At 34.6% G+C, this 21,518-nt stretch overlaps 12 protein-coding genes across 12 annotated transcripts; 10 read left to right on the top strand and 2 right to left on the bottom strand.

Moving 5' to 3' along the window:
* Positions 1-83: 83 nt before the first annotated feature.
* On the top strand, positions 84-1,337 carry AC631_01615 (uncharacterized protein; the record flags this gene model as incomplete). The annotated part of the gene is made up of 1 exon (XM_015610445.1): positions 84-1,337. The coding sequence occupies one exon, from the start codon at positions 84-86 to the stop codon at positions 1,335-1,337; it is 1,254 nt and encodes a 417-aa protein (XP_015468730.1).
* A 268-nt stretch (positions 1,338-1,605) lies between these two features.
* AC631_01614 (uncharacterized protein) lies at positions 1,606-2,226 on the top strand (the record flags this gene model as incomplete). The annotated part of the gene is made up of 1 exon (XM_015610444.1): positions 1,606-2,226. The coding sequence occupies one exon, from the start codon at positions 1,606-1,608 to the stop codon at positions 2,224-2,226; it is 621 nt and encodes a 206-aa protein (XP_015468729.1).
* A 219-nt stretch (positions 2,227-2,445) lies between these two features.
* On the bottom strand, positions 2,446-4,611 carry AC631_01613 (uncharacterized protein; the record flags this gene model as incomplete). Its single annotated transcript, XM_015610443.1, has 1 exon — positions 2,446-4,611. The coding sequence occupies one exon, from the start codon at positions 4,609-4,611 to the stop codon at positions 2,446-2,448; it is 2,166 nt and encodes a 721-aa protein (XP_015468728.1).
* A 996-nt stretch (positions 4,612-5,607) lies between these two features.
* Positions 5,608-6,540, bottom strand: LSP1 (lipid-binding protein; the record flags this gene model as incomplete). Its single annotated transcript, XM_015610442.1, has 1 exon — positions 5,608-6,540. One exon carries the CDS (start codon positions 6,538-6,540, stop codon positions 5,608-5,610), a length of 933 nt encoding a protein of 310 aa, XP_015468727.1.
* A 1,317-nt stretch (positions 6,541-7,857) lies between these two features.
* AC631_01611 (uncharacterized protein) lies at positions 7,858-8,490 on the top strand (the record flags this gene model as incomplete). Its single annotated transcript, XM_015610441.1, has 1 exon — positions 7,858-8,490. The coding sequence occupies one exon, from the start codon at positions 7,858-7,860 to the stop codon at positions 8,488-8,490; it is 633 nt and encodes a 210-aa protein (XP_015468726.1).
* Positions 8,491-8,959: 469 nt separating this feature from the next.
* Positions 8,960-9,580, top strand: AC631_01610 (ethanol metabolism protein; the record flags this gene model as incomplete). The annotated part of the gene is made up of 1 exon (XM_015610440.1): positions 8,960-9,580. One exon carries the CDS (start codon positions 8,960-8,962, stop codon positions 9,578-9,580), a length of 621 nt encoding a protein of 206 aa, XP_015468725.1.
* Positions 9,581-10,229: 649 nt separating this feature from the next.
* Positions 10,230-12,482, top strand: RTS1 (protein phosphatase 2A regulatory subunit; the record flags this gene model as incomplete). The annotated part of the gene is made up of 1 exon (XM_015610439.1): positions 10,230-12,482. The coding sequence occupies one exon, from the start codon at positions 10,230-10,232 to the stop codon at positions 12,480-12,482; it is 2,253 nt and encodes a 750-aa protein (XP_015468724.1).
* Positions 12,483-13,530: 1,048 nt separating this feature from the next.
* IMH3 (IMP dehydrogenase) lies at positions 13,531-15,310 on the top strand (the record flags this gene model as incomplete). Its single annotated transcript, XM_015610438.1, has 2 exons — positions 13,531-13,981; positions 14,196-15,310. 2 exons carry the CDS (start codon positions 13,531-13,533, stop codon positions 15,308-15,310), a joined length of 1,566 nt encoding a protein of 521 aa, XP_015468723.1.
* Positions 15,311-15,472: 162 nt separating this feature from the next.
* Positions 15,473-16,027, top strand: SCP1 (Scp1p; the record flags this gene model as incomplete). The annotated part of the gene is made up of 1 exon (XM_015610437.1): positions 15,473-16,027. One exon carries the CDS (start codon positions 15,473-15,475, stop codon positions 16,025-16,027), a length of 555 nt encoding a protein of 184 aa, XP_015468722.1.
* A 363-nt stretch (positions 16,028-16,390) lies between these two features.
* MAK16 (ribosome biosynthesis protein) lies at positions 16,391-17,305 on the top strand (the record flags this gene model as incomplete). The annotated part of the gene is made up of 1 exon (XM_015610436.1): positions 16,391-17,305. One exon carries the CDS (start codon positions 16,391-16,393, stop codon positions 17,303-17,305), a length of 915 nt encoding a protein of 304 aa, XP_015468721.1.
* A 703-nt stretch (positions 17,306-18,008) lies between these two features.
* AC631_01605 (RTA1 domain-containing protein) lies at positions 18,009-19,358 on the top strand (the record flags this gene model as incomplete). The annotated part of the gene is made up of 1 exon (XM_015610435.1): positions 18,009-19,358. The coding sequence occupies one exon, from the start codon at positions 18,009-18,011 to the stop codon at positions 19,356-19,358; it is 1,350 nt and encodes a 449-aa protein (XP_015468720.1).
* Positions 19,359-19,627: 269 nt separating this feature from the next.
* Positions 19,628-21,250, top strand: AC631_01604 (uncharacterized protein; the record flags this gene model as incomplete). The annotated part of the gene is made up of 1 exon (XM_015610434.1): positions 19,628-21,250. One exon carries the CDS (start codon positions 19,628-19,630, stop codon positions 21,248-21,250), a length of 1,623 nt encoding a protein of 540 aa, XP_015468719.1.
* Positions 21,251-21,518: the final 268 nt, after the last annotated feature.

Here is a 21,518-nt window from a genome sequence, read left to right as displayed (position 1 = left end):
TCTGAAAATTTACAAACAGATCTAGTGTTTACATCAAAACACAGAAATATATTTAATTAAATTGACATCAATGTTTATCAGTCATGAACTTTTTCAGTCTCTTTGGTACAAGTGCTAATAAAACTGCTAAAATTCCTAGTTTTGAACAGGGAGTGGGTCATGATTCGGCGGATTTGCAAGTAAAATCGTTGTTGTATGTTTTTAAGAGGTTGAGGCTTAACAAGCTTTCGTCGTTTCTAGGAAATGATAGTACAATCAATAGCTTTAAATACGTTGATGGTGACAAGAAGATAATTAATAACTCGGAAGTAGATAGCTATTTTCAGAAGTTAGATGCAATGTATAATGTCGAAAAATTCAAGCAGGTAATGATCAATGACGAATACAGAGTCACGATTGATTTTACTAAAAACAAATTCAGATCGTTTTGTATTCTTTCGGAATATCCTAGCAAGAGTACATTATCACCCCAAGAGATAGGAAGTAGTGAATTCCCTGGATTCAAGGACTACAAAGATAGAGATGTAAAGCATTTTAAGTTTTCTATTCTACCTTTACAAAATACTTCGATTGCATTCATCGCTAACACACTATCAACATCAGATATATATGCTGAACATCACCATAAAATAGATTTTAATTTGCGTTATCAGTATGCTATGGATTCCATTAGCAAAGTTCTAAATATGGAGAAAAAAGTTCCTGATATAGACTCCTCAATATCTATTTCAGAGACTGAAAAAGCAACCATAATTCAATACTACCTTAAAAGAGTGGCCTTTTTTGTCCAGTTGAACCGTATTTATGAGGAATACTTAAAGCACCATGCACTGAAAGGTTCTCCGACTAAAGTGTCCGTTCCTGCATCACCATCTAAATCAGTATCAAGTTTACTGCAGTCATATATATCCTCCAACTCCAAACTCACGAATTCGATATCAAATCTATCATTAGCACCATCTCCTCCCAAGTTGTCACCAAGGAAGTCGATGGTTGACCTTAATAAAAGTAGATCGTCATCACCTACAAGGACATTGAAAAGTAAGCCATCAGTAGCAAAAATGAAGATGGATCAGCTATTTAATAATTCTATAAACACTGCTGCTACCCAAACTCACCAACTGGCTAATAATACTTTTGATTCTTCTAAATCAGATACAAGCTCAACAACATTTAGCAAAGACATTTCTTTATCTTCACCCAAGAAGCTACCTGAAGTTCCATCAGAAATAAAGCTGGATATTTGGGAAAAGTGTAAAGTAGCGGTCAGAGATAAAATAGAACAAGAGAGAAAGAAAATATCCAGCATATCCTCAGGCAATAGTCTGCATGAGTAGTTGTTTATTTTTGGTAGCATTCAAAGAATAAGTCATCCCCATACATTACAAAATTGCATATATCAAGTAGCTTTCGATGTGTTATATATTTATTCTTGCATTGACATTAGAAGATAATATGCTTGAAATTAGAGTAGAGTAGAGTAATAGAATAGTAAATGAGAAATAGTAATCTCTTACAGTAAATGTTGCACCCATTCGCGAATATAGAACAACATAAATTTTACTCTAAAATTTATTGTATTCTCTCTTTTTTTATCTACGTACGATGCTATCAAGAAATATTTTGAGGCAGTCATACAACTGCACTAAGGGACGATACTTCACTTCTTCTGCTTTGTCATTCAATTTATTTGGAGGAAAAAAAGTTGTGAATCAAACACAGTTAAATGCCCCAACTGGAAAAGGCGAATCAACGACCAACCCAGCGGACATGATAAAGAGAAACGATATATTGATGTTTTCACAAAAACCTATAAATTATATTGAAACAGTTAAAAGTAATGGATTTCATCTTGCAAACAATTTATTGATAACATCACCCGATAAAGAGGGAAACATAATTGGTACGTTATTGCTTGATAGTGAAACATTTGAAATCAACTTGTCTAAACCAAACAAAGGCTTCGATATTATAAATGGATTTATAATAGATTTTCATGAAGATGTGTTACAAATATTTAATAAAATACATCCAAAGCCTGAAATTTGTGTTGTCGGATTAGGTTGTAAATCAAGGATGTTGAGTGATTCAACCAAAAAGTACTTCTCTAATTTGGGTATTCAAGTAGATCATTCTGATTCAAATAATGCGGCACAGATCTTTGATTTGTTAGCTACGGAAAGACCAAATGTTATAGCAGCATTGTTATTACCTCCAAACATCTAGTTGTAAATACGAAACCAACGAAATATATTAAATGTCTATGCACACATATATAGTTGAAGTTATTAAAAAACATTATGAATAATGGGCGAAAACAACGAGTTCATTACGAAAGAAGTGAATATAATAAACAAATAATGTTTTGCAAAAAGTTAATAGTCAATAAAAATTTATCACAATTAAATTGCTTGTATGACCAGTCTAATAAATGTATGTTTTCTATCATACACTGTCCTCTTCTCTCTTTAGTAACACGTCCTCGTCCTCATCACTTGTCGATACCGGGATCAATTGAGAAAATTGTGATGATTCTTTCAGGTTTACCATCATAGGTCCCATAGTATTATGCGATGGCTTTCCGCTCTTAGTGTATTGTTGATATGAGAAGCTTGAAACGTTAGGATTGGGTGTAAATTGGTTATCTGATGTAGGAGATATTTCATTAGCAGAATTGTAAACATTCGGTCCATAATTGACAACATTCTGATGTTGTGGTGTACTCATCATCATCATCATCATCATCATTGGATGTTGCTGCTGTTGTTGAGCATGCAGTAAATTGTGTTGTGCTACTGTTGGAGGAGGTCTTGAGGTATTTGGATTTGGAGGTGGCATATTCGAAAATGAAGATTGATGTAAAGAATAGTACTGGTTGGTGTTCAAATTCTGTTGCGATTGGGGAGAAGGTTTATCAAACATTTTATCCAAAAAATATTTTCCATTCGGAGTTGAAGACAACCCACCTAGTTCAAAAGAAGAATGGTCTGTTGATGACATATTCAAATTACTGGTGTTCATTGAATTACTATTCCCTGATATGAGACTTACCTCTTTTGAGCTTGTATTCATAGACACGTTGTGATCATTTGAAGAAACCATTTTATGCGCTGTTTGATAAGATTGGTGATTAGTGACTGGTGCTGTCGATGATCTGGTTAAGCTCCTTGAATTTCCATTATCAATAGTATGAGGTTGTTCGTCATTGGATCTGTTAGTTGATTGTGATCTTTTTAATTTAGGTTTTGAGGCTACGTTATTCGATTTCTTCAGCTTATTCTTTTTGTTCATCAAGGTATGCACATCAGTAAAAACAATTTGAAATTTATTCATACCAGCTTGCATTTGAGCCTTGCTGCTATTCTTTGTCTTAGTGTTTATTGTCGATGTACCCGTCGAATCACCAGACAAATTTTTGAAAACTGCTTGTTTACTTTTAAGCGGTGGTTTTGACTTCTTCTCAGAAAATACACCCATGGCAGGCTTTAATACATCAGCATTATCAGTAATTTTTGGAATATCTTTCTTAGGGGTAGGGCTTGGAGGTAAGTTTTGAGTTGTTGAATATTTAACAGTGACATGTTTACCGCTGTCCATATCACTAGTTTTCACGGGCTTTGATGGTGATGATTTTGCCGCACTAGACATGATAACTGTAGATGGCGAAGAGTCGGGAAATTGCTTAGAGGGTGTCTCAAAAAATTCTTTGCTTTTCTTTAAATTCCTAGGCATTGGTGTTGATTTACCTTGGTTTTGATTAATATTAGAAATGTCTTTTAGAACCGTCTTTGATGGTGTTTGCAAATTCAGACCATATAATTTATTTTTATTTTGAACAGATATGTCACTACCTTTTTTCTCATTCTCCTCATCTTCATTTTCTTCGTCTTCTTCTTCATCTTTAGCCTTAACTTTACCATCAATGGTATTAGTTTTTTCATATCTTGCTTCGTGCTTGTTTAAAATTGATAATTTGTGAGGTTGTCTTGGAGGAGTGTCAATCTGAGTAATGGATCGCTTCAGTGCACTCTTTGGGTCCTGGAAAACAGATTGTTTTACATATTTTCTTTCGCTTCCAATTTTGAATTTCGACGGAGTAATCGTGTCAATATTCTTGATTGGAGTTTGTTTAATTGGGGAATCCATAAAAAAGTCAGTTAAATGTAATGTTTTGTCATGGAATGGGGTGATATTACTTATTCCATTAATATGTGAATTGGAGTTTGGAATATTCAAATTATGAGTCAAAAATGGCGTTAAATTTAGTCCTTGCGCATAGTCGATTTCATTGTTTACATGACCAGATAACACCCCATTAAAGAATTTTCCACTTGGGGTGGAGTTATACGAAATTAACTGATCATTAAAGATTGTTTTCGAAATCAATGGTGTCCATCCTGTTAAATTTGAGGGCAATTGATTGTGGTTTTTCTGAGCAGATGGTGGACCAACTGGTAATTGTTGTGATTGATGTTGCTGCTGATGGTGCAGTGTGCTTCCATTGTTAGAGTTAGAAGAGTTCCGGTCCTCTTGTATGTCAGGGAATGTGTTATAAATCGCCGGGTCAATCATATGACGTGAAGGAGACGATTGCAAGAAGTCGTTGGACATCTTGGTGTTCAAATATTTTGTAAATTCTATGAACAGGAACTACCGCTACTAATGTCCAAGGCAGTCTTAAGAATTAATATGTCACAACCAATCAACCACTTAGCAAAAATAAGTAAAGCGAGCGTATTAGGAATAATAACAAAGTATTATATTATGACAGTAGTGCAGTTTGTAAACTTCAATGTGGTCAACCACCGTATATATTTATAGTGTGATGTAGCAATATTTTACAAGCAGTCTCGCAAACCAATATACTGTTATTAAATTGTTATTATAATGTTTTCAACAAGAATAAGTACCAAACTAGTATCACTCTACTGTTTCGACCTCTGGTAAACCAATTCAAATATCTTTATAATTTAAGTTATTGAATCTCCAGAAACTTATGTCTTATATCAAGAAGGACAATTTAATCGTTATGTGGTACGTTCGTCCAATTATGTAAAGATGTCTGCTAATAATTGTACCATTCAATACTGATGTAGGAGAAGAAATCCTTGTTTACATTGAAGATCTTGACGAAAACAAGGAACGGTCGTGTTTGGCTAATTCTAAATTGTTGCTAATCGTGTTTTTGTGTAACTATCCGCTTAAGCTTCTATTGCAGCTGATAGAATACAGCCTTTGGCATATGAAAAATTATGCTAAGGCAAGCTAACAAGCATGCGGTTCAAATATTACATGGTGACATGAAATTTAATTCTTGACAAAAGATAACGATAAAAACATTTAATAAAACAATAAGCAAGTATATAACACTTAAATAGTAAAATAAAAGTAAATTAAAGAACATAAAAGAATAAGGGAATTATCATTTATGTAAAAATAACATTTTAATTAGTACAGATCCCAATGTTCTTACTGCAGAGATGAATAAAAGCTTATAATCTATTGCAAGCCGGGGCAAAAAGTAAAAGAAACAACAAAAATACGAGATAATTTAATGGATGACGGATTAATAACAGACAGCCAGGTCAAATATTAGCAACAGTTTATTTAAGCAGTAACTCTATTTTCTTCTTCCCATTCCTTTTCAGTGACTTGCATGTTTCTAGCATCGTCAGCTAATTCATCGACGTCGTATTCGTCATCGTGTTCGTGAGTGGCTAACGATAAGGTTGGTCTGACAACAGCAGAGTCAAAGGTCCAGGAGGCTAAAGCGTTTTCAGCATCAATAATGATTTGCTTAGAAGCTTCGTAACCATCGTAGGCTGGTCTGGTTTCACCTGGGGTGACTGGAGATTCGTCCAACAATTCCAATAAGGCCTTACCGTAACCAGCAATAAGAGCAATCTTTTCGGCGTGTTCTCTGGTGGAGTCGAATTGGTAGTTGAAAGCAGTCTTCAATTTTTCTCTGGTAATGTTGGATAATTGGGCTTCAGCAACTAAAGACTCGGCTTCAGCTCTGACTAATTCTTGTTCCAAAACATTAATCTTTGGAGATTGTGGGTCCTTGTACTTCAAGTAAGCAATTTGATCGGTGATCTTTTGCTTTCTGTCTCTGGATGGTTGGACAGAACCTTCAATGTCACGGATTGACTTGATGGTGATTCTGTATTGGTCGTATCTGTCAATGAATTGGTCTTCTAATTCACCAACTTCATAGATTAAGACACCTAACTTGTCAGTGATGTCACTGACATCTTCGTCGTTACTTTCACCCCAGATTGATAATTGCTTAGCAACGTCCTTTCTTTCTCTTGAAGTGATTTCAATAGATCTCATCAAGTTCTTTTCCATCTTGACTAAGACGGCCAATTTTCTACTCAATTCTGGACCAATCGAACCAGCAGCTTGCTTACGGAAAGTGTGAGAAAGCGAACCTTTACCGAAAAACTTTTGCTTGGTGGACGAAGTTGGTGGTGGAGGCGATTGTAACTGAGCAGCAGTTGGAGCTCTCGAAGATCTTAAAGAATAAGTTCTATGCATTGTGTATTAGTATTCTTGCAATTGTTCCTTATGGTTTCTAACTATATGAAACTATTATACAGAAAAAAATTGTAATATATGAATTTCACAGGGGGAGACTGGGTGTTTTAATTATTAAAGGATGATCAACCATCACAACCGAATTGGGTGATCTTACACAAAAGCAACATTATGTTATGCGGCTATTCACGAATTACCCTGTAAGGAATGATTGTTTACTCTTTACTTAATCGGTACACTTATTAACCATAATAGGAAATAACAAATTATGTGAATGAATATATTCTTCCGGGAGCGACTTATTGACTTCCGGAGAAAGGGGTGTGCAGCCACAGGTGCACGGATGTATTGCCTAACAGGTGTGTATATCGCCTATGTGTATTTAATCCACCAAGTTGAGTGATCACGCGTAGCTGCACGCTACTAATATAGCCAGCTGTCAGTATGAGAGGTGTGAGATTGGCATTGCCGAATTAATTATACTTATCGCTTCTTAATCGCAGTTAATTCAATAGCTCATATCTCCGATACCTGGAACTTAAGACAATGTATTATATCAAAACCTTATTGCACATGTTAATTTAGGTTCTTTGATCCTGCCATTTATATGCCATTTCCTTTGCATGATGGACAGTGTTGACTGATTTTTTGCAACAATTGATATATGTTATAACGTAAAAAAGAAACATATATTCCCTATTTCGAAAACTCGCGAAAGCCATCCTCAATTTTGTAGAACTATTTAATATTTAACTACAAGGATAAATAATAATATTAATATCACCTAAAATTGTGAGATTTTCATAAAACTTAAGGAATTTAATTAAAAAAATTAAAAATAATATTGATCCTGCAAATGAGAAACGAGTACTCCCATATCATGGAAGATTATTAAGGAACATATATACTTTAGAATAAATACCCAATTGAATTACATTAAGCAGAAGAATAAATACTGTCGTATAGTTATCTATGCAGAATCTATCTAACCGAAAAGAATGCTTCAACTCTACACGTGACCACGGTTAAGAGAATAATTAACTCTAAGCGATTAAATCAATCATGCTTAGGTGCACGAGATACCTAGTAATATGCGACGATCGGCGAAAAGCAATTTCTCAATATGATGTGGAAAAAAATTTGTCCTGGCGGAAGGTTGATGCGAAAAGATAAGTTTTACTCAGATCAAATCTGAGGCTAAATTTACAAAATTTTGTTAAATACCTATACATCTGAATAATCGTACGCTCGTCAGACTTCATGTCCTTCTTTGAAAAATACAACAAGTTATTGAAAACACACCCTTTTCGGGTGAACATGGTTACTACTGGGCTCTTATTCGGTTTAGGAGATGGAGTAGCCCAGATGTTATTCCCTCTGAACCATGATCATCTTGACGAAGAAAAGCCTACATATAATGGATACAGAACTATGAGAGCTATGATATATGGTTCATGCTTTTTTGCCCCTTGTGGTGTGTTATGGTATGGAAAAAGATTACCTTTAATCAAAAATCCGTTTATTTCAGCCAAGAGCCGGGAAACATGGAGTAAAAACAGAGTACATTTGTATGATACGGTTTACAGGGTAGTGATTGATCAACTCTTTATCCCTGGTCTAGTTTGGATCCCCATGTACAATATTGTGATGTCAACACTTTCCGGCCACGAGAATCCATTAGAGGTGGCTTTTCATAAATTACAACATAATTGGTGGAATGTGTTGACAACAAACTGGATGGTGTGGCCCGGGTTTCAGTTGGTGAGTTTATTTTACATTCCAGTGCATCTTCGTATAGTTGCAGCCAATATTTGTTCAGTCGGATGGAATTGCTTCTTGAGCTACCTTTATAACGGAAAGATGCATGGTAACCACCAAAAAGAGGAGATTTTAGATCACTTAGTACATTCTGAAGAAGAAATTGAGGAAACCACAATGGTGGTTTACTAGAAGTCATGGGTTCCAAAGCTGTTTAGTATCTAGACAGTAGCTGCTGGCATGCGTATGAACCGTTGCTTCTCAATTATAGATTATAGACGATTATTCTGTGAAGCATATATTTATTAATAAACGAGAGAATCTTTTGTCCTGGATGAGGTCTAAGATGTGATTTTACCATATTAATTGTAAGCATGTATTGCACTAATTAAGGATAGTGCCACTCATAGATTACACATTTTGTCACTATTGGAAATGTTACAAACCAGTCTTCATAAATAGAACTATTGAAGATCAAGTAGAAAGCTATCCGTGATTTGATCATTTCTGATCATTTCTGTTTCGTCTAGGAGCTGTGATCATATCTAAAGACTGTGAAAATATCTCGAAGCATTTATGTACAGTACCCCACCTTATCGGTTCAAAAAAATTGGTCTTAGTGATTTTCAGGTCAAGGATGTTGAATTTATCTTAACATAACATGGCATCCATATACCAAAAGTATAGTCAATTATTAGCCAAACGCCCACTTATAACTAACATTATAACAACAGGATTTCTATTTGGATCTGGCGATTATTTGGCACAAACATTGTACCCTTCGTCCCACAAATATGATTACAAAAGAACATTAAGAGCAACTTTCTACGGCTCAATAATATTTGCACCCATTGGTGACAAATGGTATAGACTCCTTCATAAAGTTAATTTTCCCTTTTCAAAGACTAGGATATCTCCAAGTACAAGTAAAGTATTGAACACTTTGACTAAGGTTGCAGTAGATCAATTGATATTTGCCCCATTCATAGGTATTCCACTCTACTATACAGTGATGTCAATATTGGAGTTCAATGACAATCCATTGCAGGTCGCCCGTGAAAAATTACATGCACATTGGTTTAGTACCCTAAAGACTAATTGGGTAGTATGGCCTACTTTCCAACTATTCAACTTCGCTTTGATTCCTGTTCAGTTCAGGTTGCTAGTTGTTAATGTATTCAGTATTGGGTGGAACTGCTATCTAAGTTCTGTTCTCAATCATAAACATAATTCCTTGATTGAAAATGTAACGGAGGTCGATGAGGAGGAAATATTAATTTAAAATTTACGCTTTCTTTCAAAAATTAAATAATCTGCTAATACGAGTCATAGTTATACATAGTGCTAACCTAGAACCTTATGTAGAGCTATCATTCAACTATAACTGCCTTAAGAATAATAGCGTGTAGTCGTGTAACAGTAGTAAAGTCGTGACCCTCACAAAATAATCACAATAAAGCGAATTCGAAAGCCCTTAGAATAACAAGTGTACTACAAGTAATTGGCATAATTTGTTTCAGCTAACATATCGAAGTTTAGTTGAATCATTGGTAGGTAAATTGAAGATTTTCAATCAAAGTAATCAATTGGAATTTAAGCTTCTTCTAATATATTTGGATTTCTATTATTACGTCCATATTTAAGGTTATATTTCTCCAAATTCAAAAGTTGAAGTAATCTAATATCAGAGAAGTGGTCAGAGTGTCAAGTTAATCAACTTTTTATCGAACATATTACAATTATATTATTCCTAGTCTGATTAAGTTTGGTATATTGCTATCAGCATTCATAATTGTGACATATAGCATATCAGTGCTCCAATATCACCAATTCGCATATATTAGCATTTATTAGTTTTTGGCTTCTGGAGTTTAGTTCTATTTCAACGTGAATAAATCTTGATAGAAGCTTACTTAGTGTGCTAATCCAAAATGATGAAAGGCTTTAAAAATAGACTTTCAAGAAACAAGGGCCAATCTACAGGTAAAAAGGCTGACAAAAAATTAGATAAGGAAAAGGACCCGAAGTCTGATTCTTCAAGGAAGGCATCTGGCTCGTCTTCTATTGCGTCAAAGCTTTCCAGCTCGGGCTCTAATGCAAAATCTAGCTCTCCTTCTATTTCTAGACACAATAGTGGTAATTCGATAAAGTCCAACAGTAGTGGAGGATCAGCTAATGTTATGGGACAAGCATCGCAACTGCCCCAACTGCCAAAACAGTCTCAACAAGATTCCCCAAGGATTGTTATAAATGACAATGAAAATAATGATTCTCCAACGATGGTGACAACCGCAGGTTCAAACACACAGCCTGTAACACCGACCCCCACATCGCCTATAACGGTAAACAACGCTTCACCCAATTCATCGAATTCACCATTTGATCAAGTTCAGATAAAGCCTGGCCATGTTCCACATTCACAGACCGGTTCGGCTATTCACCCCCATGGATATCCCCTTAATACAAATATCCTGTCTCCAACTAGGGACAATTTTGATATTGATTTGATAGTTACACCAAAGAGACATTCCTCTTCTAGGTTTGAACCATCTACGTCTGATAGATATCAAGAAATTGTTAAGTTACCAAACTTCGATGAGATTTTACCAGAAGAGCAAATTTCATTGTTTATTCAGAAGATTGATCAATGTAATATAATGTTTGATTTTAGCGACCCCACTTATGATGCAAGGGGGAAAGAGATTAAAAGAATTACCTTGCAGGAATTGATTCATTTTATTCTGAATAATAGATTCACTTACACTGACGAAATGTATAAACATGTGGTAGGCATGTTCAAGAAGAATTTATTCAGGCCAATTCCTCCGCCTGTTAATCCAATCGGTGATATTTATGATCCTGATGAAGATGAACCTGTTAGTGAATTAGCATGGCCTCATATGCAAGCGATTTATGAATTTTTCTTACGCTTTATCGAAAGCCCTGATTTTACTCATCAAATTGCTAAGCAATACATCGATCATGAATTTATTTTGAAAATACTAGAGTTATTTGACAGCGAGGATCCCAGAGAGAGGGATTGTTTGAAGACCACATTACATAGAATATACGGTAAGTTTTTGAGTTTACGGTCCTTCATCAGAAAATCCATCAATAACGTTTTCTTGCAATTTGTTTATGAAACTGAAAGATTTAATGGTATCGGAGAATTATTGGAAATTTTAGGATCGATTATTAATGGTTTTGCATTACCATTAAAAGAGGAACATAAAATTTTCTTGGTAAGAGTTTTAATTCCATTACATAAAGTGAAGAGTTTGTCGTTATACCATCCACAGTTGGCATATTGTATAGTTCAATTCTTAGAAAAAGATCCGATGTTAACTGAAGATGTGATAATGGGATTACTAAGATTTTGGCCAAAAATTAATTCACCAAAGGAAGTAATGTTTTTGAATGAGATTGAGGATATTTTTGAAGTTATGGAACCAAATGAATTCCTCAAGATTCAAATACCATTATTTGCACAATTACTGAAGTGTATTTCATCTCCACATTTTCAAGTAAGTGAGAAAGTTTTGTGTTACTGGACGAACGAATACTTTTTGACTTTGATCACAGAAAATGCAGAGGTAGTATTGCCCATCATCTTTGCATCATTATATGAATTAACAAATGCTACTCAGCCAGGTATAACAAACGGTATGGTTCAGCAAAAATTGTTAGAGAATCCTGAAGCGCCAACTGATGCTAATGGTAATTTGATTGACCGTGGCTTAATATTGAATGACTTGAACAACCATTCAATTGACCATAATACAAATGTGAACGACCCATTAAATCCTAATATGCATGACATCACGGATGAAGAGTATTACGATTCATTTTCATCACCGCAACAGGTCCAAGGTGATCTTGATGAATTTTGCACTCCAAACCGAATTCCTCCACACAACTCAGCTACTTCCAATTGGAACAGAAGTATTCATCTGTTAGCATTTGGAGCTTTGAAGGTGTTTATGGACCACAATCCTATATTGTATGACCATTGTACTATGTTATACCATCAATCATTAGAGGAACAAAGAGCAAGAGAAGTTGCAAGAAAAGAAGGCTGGAAAAAGGTTGAAGAGTATGTGAACCTGTTAAGATCGCAACAATCTAGCCTGGCATTTTCTGGAAAAAACTCAAATGATAATGGTGCTAGTGTTGCAAGTCATTAAGGCTATCCTACCGTTTCATCTTATGAATATTAACAAGGATTGGTAGCCTCATCATGTTCAATTATTTAACATTCATAAATGTTACGTTATCTTTATTTTTACTTTTATTTAGTGACCTTTCAGGTTTTTAAGTTTATTTTTTTTATTAGTTTAGATTTATTTATGTACCACATTCTTAGTCTACGGCTATATTTTATATACATTCGTACCCTAATGATGATTTGTGTCGTAATGTTGCAAACCTATCAAATACCAAATAGAGCTATGCAAACGTTCTATCAGTTTGGAGTTACCCGGCAAATCAAAGACTATAAAATTTTGGACTAGCACATTTTCAAGTGAAAGCCTTTCTTACACCTTCCATAGCTAAATTGTATGTTATTCTAAAGATATTACTCTATTTAATTCATAATATAGAATTCTATGATGATTTCTTGTCCTGCCATTGATCGGTTTCGATTGGTTGATGGTCTTGATCATTAATGAAGATTTTTTCAAGAACCGCTACTCTGACTTGTTCTATATTGTCCTTTAAATATTAAGTATTACAAGACATCCTTACTAACATTGATATAGAAAGTTTTATATCCTACTATATAATACAAATATAAATTCTCACACTACACATTACCCTGTAGGCAGTATAATTATCTATCATATGACCTGTTCTTGACTCTTCTCTCTCACTAAATTAGCAATAAATTAGTGCACCAAACCTTACTAATTGGCAAATATGAGAAGCCTGGGCAAGATGATGCCTTGATACTAAAACAAAACTCCAATCTGATGTGCCAACTGTCTACCTAGGCTTATATATATCATACACAGTGGCAGTGTGCTTACACATCATTGTAATGGTCTTTGCAACTTCTATCTTAAAGATATATGGTTTGAGCCCGGGGGTTGTTACTCCGAAAAATTTTATCTCATCGGAATCAACCATATAAATTGATTATGAATTCCTCAGGTTACAATTCTTTTAAATCTTTTTTTTTTGGCAAAGTTTGCCCCCTTATTTATACAAATAATACAACAAAAAAATAGAGCAATGGTTTTAGACGCTTCTTCTGCTACATCCCACTTACAATCCTATTCTAAAAAGGACGGATTAGATGTCAAGACATTGATTGATTCTTCTAACTTCGGTGGTTTAACATACAATGATTTTTTGGTTTTACCTGGTTTAATTAACTTTCCATCTTCAAAGGTTGGATTGGATACCAAATTAACCAAGAAAATTACCTTAAGATCTCCATTCGTTTCTTCTCCTATGGATACCGTTACTGAAGAAAACATGGCTATCCACATGGCTTTGTTAGGAGGTATTGGTATTATTCACCACAACTGTACTCCTGATGAACAAGCAGAAATGGTCAGAAAAGTGAAGAAGTACGAAAATGGATTTATCAATGATCCAGTTGTCATTTCTCCAAACACAACCGTTGGAGAAATTAGAAAGTTAAAGTCTGAATTAGGCTTCACTTCATTCCCAGTTACTGGTATGTATTAACACAATATTCTGCAAAGTATTTCGTTTCATTCTTTTTACTCTCCTTATTGCATATTTACCATGATGATCAACACAAATTAATAACTTTCGTTCTACCGATTTACATCAAACGATGTTGTGGAAAAATTGATTCACTGACTATATATTCTATGAAATTAAAAGCAGATTTTGAAAATTGAGGAACTTATTACTAACTTTTCTAGAAACTGGTAAAATTGGTGGTAAATTAGTTGGTATTGTCACCTCGAGAGATGTTCAATTTCACGACAATGACAGTTCCAAGGTTTCTGAAGTTATGACTACTGAATTAATTACCGGTAGGAAGGGTATTGACTTAACTGAGGGTAATGAATTATTGAGATCTTCTAAGAAGGGTAAGTTACCAATTGTTGATGCAAATGGTAACTTAGTCTCTTTGATATCTTTAACTGACTTGCAAAAAAATCAAAGTTATCCTTTAGCATCTAAGTCATTCGACTCTAAGCAATTGTTATGTGGTGCTGCTATTGGTACTATTCCAGGTGACAGAGAAAGATTAGACAAATTAGTTGCAGCTGGTTTAGATGTCGTAGTTTTAGATTCTTCGAATGGTTCTTCTGTTTTCCAATTAGATATGATCAAATGGATCAAATCTAAATACCCAGAATTGGAGATTATTGCGGGTAATGTTGTTACCAGAGAACAAGCTGCTTTATTAATTGAAGCTGGTGCTGACGGTTTAAGAATTGGTATGGGCTCTGGTTCTATCTGTATTACCCAAGAAGTTATGGCTTGTGGTAGACCACAAGGTACTGCTGTTTACAATGTCACTGAATTTGCTAACCAATTTGGTGTCCCATGTATTGCTGATGGTGGTATTGGTAATATTGGTCATATTACCAAGGCTTTAGCCTTAGGTGCCTCGTGTGTTATGATGGGTGGTTTATTAGCTGGTACTTCTGAAACTCCAGGTAGTTATTTCTACAGTGATGGTAAGAGATTAAAGTCTTACCGTGGTATGGGTTCTATTGATGCTATGCAACAAACTTCTACCAGCGCCAATGCTTCTACTTCCCGTTATTTCTCTGAAGCCGATAAGGTTTTAGTTGCTCAAGGTGTTTCGGGTGCTGTTGTCGACAAGGGTTCAATTATTAAGTTTGTTCCATACTTATATAATGGTTTGCAACACTCTTTACAAGATATTGGTACTCCATCTTTAGATGAATTAAGAACTAAAGTCGATAACGGTGAAGTTAGATTTGAATTCAGAACTGCGTCTGCTCAATTTGAAGGTGGTGTTCATGGTTTACACTCCTACGAAAAGAGATTACATAACTAATTGTAGCATATTTTAATATATGTAGTTTACATCTAATACAAAAATACGATTATGAAATTTCATTGTAGTGCTGAAGTGCGGAATCAAATTTAAATGAGCTTAATATCAATCGCTGGCAGCTTTGAAAACATTTGACCACAGGATTCTGATAAATAATACATCATGAATTACCTCAATTATAACAGATATGAACAAAAGTCGGAACAGAATGCAAACACAAATTTGGATCAAGACCTAACTAATTCAAGACAGCAAAAATATGCCAAAAGCGAGCCAGAGATCAAGCAATGGATTTTCAATGTTTTATCAATTCCTCAACTGACCATTGATGTGTATGCAAGCCGTAGTCTAGATCTTATGGATATCTTAAGGGATGGTGAATTACTATGTAAATTAGGCAACCTCTTGGAAATTTCAAACAATCCTTGTTCTAAGTATAAGAGTTCCAAAATGCCGTTTATGCAAATGGAGAATATTTCGTTTTTTTTGAAAGCATGTGAAATCATCGGAATATCCCATGATGAAATCTTTCAAACTATAGATCTTTACGAACGTAAGGACCCCTATCAAATAATAATTACTTTAATTTCATTTTCAAGACGAGCAAATGAAATTAATTCTACAAAATTTCCTAATGTAATTGGGCCCAAAATAGTCAAAGTAAAGCCAACTGTACCTAAGAAACCTATCAATCTTTCAACTAAACAACTGGTATAGCACTGGAGGTAATCCTAAACTAAACCAATAGTTGGAATACAATTTGTAAATTTATGTTGAAATCATGTGATATATGGTTATGATGCACTGTGTTTGAATAATTTTTTTTTTTTTAGTCTTCTCATCTCTTTTCTTACAGACATAGATGATTTAATAAAATTTTCATACAGTTTTGGTAGTGGTTTGACAGCTAAATAATAGACTTCATAGATTGTTTAAACATTATTGATCACAGAAATTGACTAGGGTATTACTTTCTTGTATCAAAACATCAAAAGCATATATAAAATTATATCATTTGAACCAATTTTTCACATTAATCCAGTTTCAATTCAAATAGCATAATTAAACGACTACTCCATAATGTCTGACGAAATTGTTTGGCAAGTTATAAATCAACAGTTCTGTGCTTTCAAAATTAAGACCACCAAGGAACAAAACTTCTGCAGAAATGAATATAACGTTTCTGGTTTATGTTCTCGTCAATCTTGTCCGTTGGCCAATTCAAGGTATGCTACCGTTAAGAATGTTGATGGTAAATTATACTTATACATGAAAACAGCTGAAAGAACACACATGCCATCTAAATGGTGGGAAAGAATTAGATTATCTAAAAATTACAATAAAGCATTAAGCCAAATTGATAGCCATTTAGAGTATTGGCAAAAATTCTTAATTCATAAATGTAAACAGAGATTAACTAGATTAACCCAAGTTGCTATTACTGAAAGAAGATTAGCATTAAGAGAAGAAGAAAGACATTATGTCGGTGTTAAGCATAAGGTCAAGAGAAGAGAAGAGAATAGAGAAAGAAAGGCCTTAGCTGCCGCTAAAATTGAGAAGGCTATCGAAAAGGAATTATTAGAAAGATTGAAGAGTGGTGCATACGGTGATAAGCCATTGAATGTCGATGAGAATATTTGGAAGAAAGTCTTGGGTAAAGTCGATAACGAAGAAGAAGAAGAAGAAGAAGACGAAGACGATGTTGAGCTCGAAAGTGACGACGAAAGTGACGTTGGTGAAGTTGAGTATGTGGAAGATGATGGTGATGATGAATTAGTCGACTTAGAAGACTTAGAAAAATGGTTGGATGATTCTTCTGAGGATGAGTCTGAGTCAGAAGAATCTGAAGACGAATCCGATAATGAAGGTAAGTCTACTAAACGTAAGGCAACCGCTGATGATAAGGCCAACAAGAGAAAGAGAAGACCAAAAGTTGAAATTGAATACGAACAGGAAGAACAAGAACCATCGATTCAAACCAACATCGCGGCATAGTATTGAAGTTTACTGTTACAACAATCTTTCTTCAAAACGGCTGCACTATTATGGATTGTTAATAGTTTGTATAATAGTTGAAATGCATATTCCATTACGTACATGCAGGCTCTTAAGCTTTGCTAACGAGTCATAGGTTATAAAATAGTTGGGGCTATCGTACTATTCGTAACTTATTGTAATGCGCAAATATTAATAACCGTAAAAAGTTACTATTTATGGAATTAATATAGAAGCTTTTGGGATGTATTGCCAGTCTAATCTTTTGGCACTAAGGGTTAGCGATGTAATCAATATTTCTAAATCTTGAGCGAGAGATTTTCCGTATCGTTTCATTTTTGACTAATCGAGATATTTTTTCTATTGTGCAGCGATTCAGCTTATTATAAATTCGCTTTTTAGTCCCTGTAATTTTATGACTTTTATGTGAGAACCATTCTCAAGCTACTTGACGCTATCTAAGGCCATCTAAATGTGTATATAGGACTGTAGCATATCGTATATTTGTCCGGCTGTGTTATGTTTATTGTAAACAACATACGGGGATAGTACCAAGCAAAAATTAGTAAGCCCGAGTTTATTTATAATTAAATCCGACTAATTCCGAAATATACTAAGTGAGAATTTTCAGTATATATAAATATAGATATACCTTACTGTTCCTCTTGTTGGTACACATTGTATACATATCGAAGGTGGAAAAATGTCATCCATGAACTTTGAGTCGATGAACTGGTCGCCTTCGACCATTCCGACTTCTACCACTTTAAGATCAGTTGCTGCAACCAAAAGCTCGGGCTTGATGGAAACTTTAACATCTGCAACAGCAAGAATTCATACTGCCACGGCCAAGCCTGAATTAATTTCTTTGTCTCGGAATATCAGGGGTGCTGAAGCTTCGTTGTCTATTCTTCAAGCAGAAAATCAGATTGCAACTGCTACAGATAATTCAGTCAAAAGCATGGCTACCCAAGCAATTTTCAATGCAACATTAAATTTGAAGGATTTAGAATGGGAAGAAAATGTCTATTCTATGCGTAGTTTGAGTCGTCCTGCTAATATTATATACCTTGTGGTATTCATTGTAACATTTTTGTATTTTACCCTAATGATTTGGAAATCAAGATTCCATTGGTTTAATGTTGCATTTTTCTGTGGAATAGGCCTAGAATTTGCTGGGTTTATTGGCAGAGTAATGTCATTTTCTGATATGACAGACATGAACTACTACATCTTGCAATTGGTTTGTTTAACCATTGCACCTGCCTTCATTATGGGAGGTATATACTATCTATTTGCACAGTTAGTTGTGGTGTATGGGAGAGAGTATTCAATTTTGCGCCCAATGTGGTACTCTTATATATTTATTACGTGTGATGTTCTATCATTAATCATTCAAGCCGGTGGAGGTGGTGCTGCTTCTTATGCTTCAAATAATTTTGAAGATGCTAGACCAGGTTCGTATGTCATGATTGCAGGTATTGCATTCCAAGTTTTTGCAATGTCATTTTTCTTATTATTTTGGTTCCACTTTCTTTTTCAAACATTTTTCAAGCATAGACCCGCTAAAGAAGAAGGGTCCTTTGATGAAAATAAATATGATCCTGCCTGGAAGAATGCATCCACCGCGAACTTCTTCAAAATGATATTTAATACGAAATCCTCTCAGGCACACAGAGCTACATATTTAGAACAATTCTATAACCCTCTGTTCGCAAATATTCGTGCAAGAAAGCTTTTCTATTGGTTTCCTTTAGCAATGACGATTGCCGTGATTGCCGTCTACATTCGTTGTATCTATAGAGTTGTTGAATTAGCCCAAGGTTTCAGTGGTTATCTTATTACGCATGAAGTGTATATTATGGTCTTAGATGCATTAATGATTGCGATTACCGCAATAGTTTTTGTCCCATTCCATCCTGTTTTTGTATTGGGCGCAAATAATAGAATTAGGTTGTCTGCCATCAAAAAGAACTTGGATGAGGCCGACGATAATACCGCCAATGTATCAAGTAAAGGCTCAATAAAGGAAGAGAATAGTGATACATATTAGTATTTTATAGCATTTTAATATATATTAGTACAGTGTGTTCGAGAATTATTGAAGTTGGTTCCTGAATTGAGGGATTTGATTGTTTTATTTTTGTGGCCCTTATTATTACCTTTTTGCTAGGCTGCAAAATTCTAGTGTACAAAGAGTTTTAAATACTTTATAAGCGTTACAAATTCCTTGTTTGAATTGATATTTCTGTTTCTTAATGATATTTAATTGAAGAAAATTTATTGCATTGCCAAAAAAATAAGCTACTTAAATAATTCATTATGAGTGATGTCAAGTTAAATTCCTCTTCGAACGAGGATTCCCTTCTCAAAGAATTACCTTATTTCTCGAATGAGTTCGACCCCTTAAAAGATGAAACAATTGAGGAGCTATTATTGAATGGCCACATCAACACAACTTATCCAGAAGATGGGTTTATTGGATTCCATTCGTTGAAGATTTGCAGTACAAATGCTAAGCAAATGGCCAAATACTTGGAATTATCCATGGGGTTTGAAGAAGTTGCTTATCGAGGATTAGAAACCAATTCAAGAAGGCTTGCGTCGCATGTTGTTCGAAATGGTAATATTTTGTTTGAAATTATCAACACACTTGAATCAGTTGCTGAACAATACCCAACTGTCCCAATGTCTAAAGAGGAGGCTTTGAGTATAAAGTTAGATTATTCTGCAGATGAAGCACAGATATTGAAATCGTTGAAGGAAAAAATTGCCAAACTTACAGCTGAGATTGTCGATGACAATCTTGATAGATATAAGTACGCTATGGATATTAAAGTTGCAAAAGAGAATTTGGAGAGGTCAATTTTGAACTCAACAAGCTTCTTGGATGCAATTTACACCATTAAAAAGTCAATTAATGAGTGTGTAGAAACATCTAAGAAAGCAATTCAAGATAATTTTGAATCTTTTATGATCCAGGAATTTGTTAAGACTCACGGTGAAGGCGTAATGGATATTTCTTTTAATGTGCTTGATGTTGATTCTGCTTTCCAGAAGGCTATTGAGTCCGGCGCTTATATTATAAAGCTACCTCAAACAATATCAGATGTTCATGGTTCTATTAAATTGGCTACAATTGCGGTTCCTTATACTGATATACATCATACATTGATTCAAAATATTAACTATTCAGGTCCATTCCTTCCTAACTATACGAGATCAATTATTGAGAAACCAGAAACTTATTTGCGTCAATTAGAATCTTTACCTCCAATTAAATTGGACTGTATCGATCATTGTGTCGAAAACTACAGTTGGAATCAAATGATGGCACATGCAAGATTTTACGCTAATATATTTGGCTTTCATAAATATTGGTCTGTCGATGAAAAGGATGTTTTTACTGGTGAAACAGCGTTAAAGTCAATTGTTATGGCGTCAAGTAACGGAAAAGTGAAAATGCCAATCAATGAACCTGCCAAAGGTCGTAAAAAAAGTCAGATTGAAGAATTTTACGACTTTAACGGCGGGCCTGGTGTACAACATATTGCCCTCAAGACGAACGATATAATTGCAACCGTGAGCTCTTTGAGAAAAAGAGGCATTGAATTCAATCCTGCTTCCCAAAAGTACTATGATACTTTGAAACAAAGGTTGATTAACGATGACATTATCCTTAAGGAAGATTTTAATACCATTGAAAATTTAAATATTCTTGTTGATTATGATCCAGAGACTCGAAATAAATCTTCTAGAACCTGCAACTACATCTTGCAGATCTTCACTAAACCGTTGCATGATCGCCCGACGTTATTTATTGAAATAATTCAAAGACATCATCACAATGGGTTTGGAAAAGGAACATTCAAGGGTCTTTTTGAGACTATCGAAGCTCAACAAAAGCTTCGTGGAACATTGGTTTCATCAGATAACACTGACTAAAAGTTTGGGAAATAAATACAAAAAAAAAAAGGGGGACTTAAACATCCTTGCTAATATTCATTTATATCTTTATAGTAATAAACTTTCTTTAACTAAAAAACTCGAAGCATTTTGAAACCAAAAAGGTCAAATGAATATATGTCCAGCATATATATTAAAAGTTTCTTGGGATAATGAACATCATAAATGAATCATACCCTCCTATAATCTATTAATAAGAGGAAATATATGACATTGAAAATATGTATTGGAAGCTTATATTAGTAGG

The sequence above is a fragment of the Debaryomyces fabryi genome, assembly GCF_001447935.2.
Source record: "Debaryomyces fabryi strain CBS 789 chromosome Unknown contig00023, whole genome shotgun sequence".
NCBI lineage: Eukaryota > Fungi > Ascomycota > Pichiomycetes > Serinales > Debaryomycetaceae > Debaryomyces > Debaryomyces fabryi.
The sequence above is the reverse complement of the archived record's forward strand: the minus strand, read 5'-3'. Positions and strand labels throughout refer to the sequence as shown.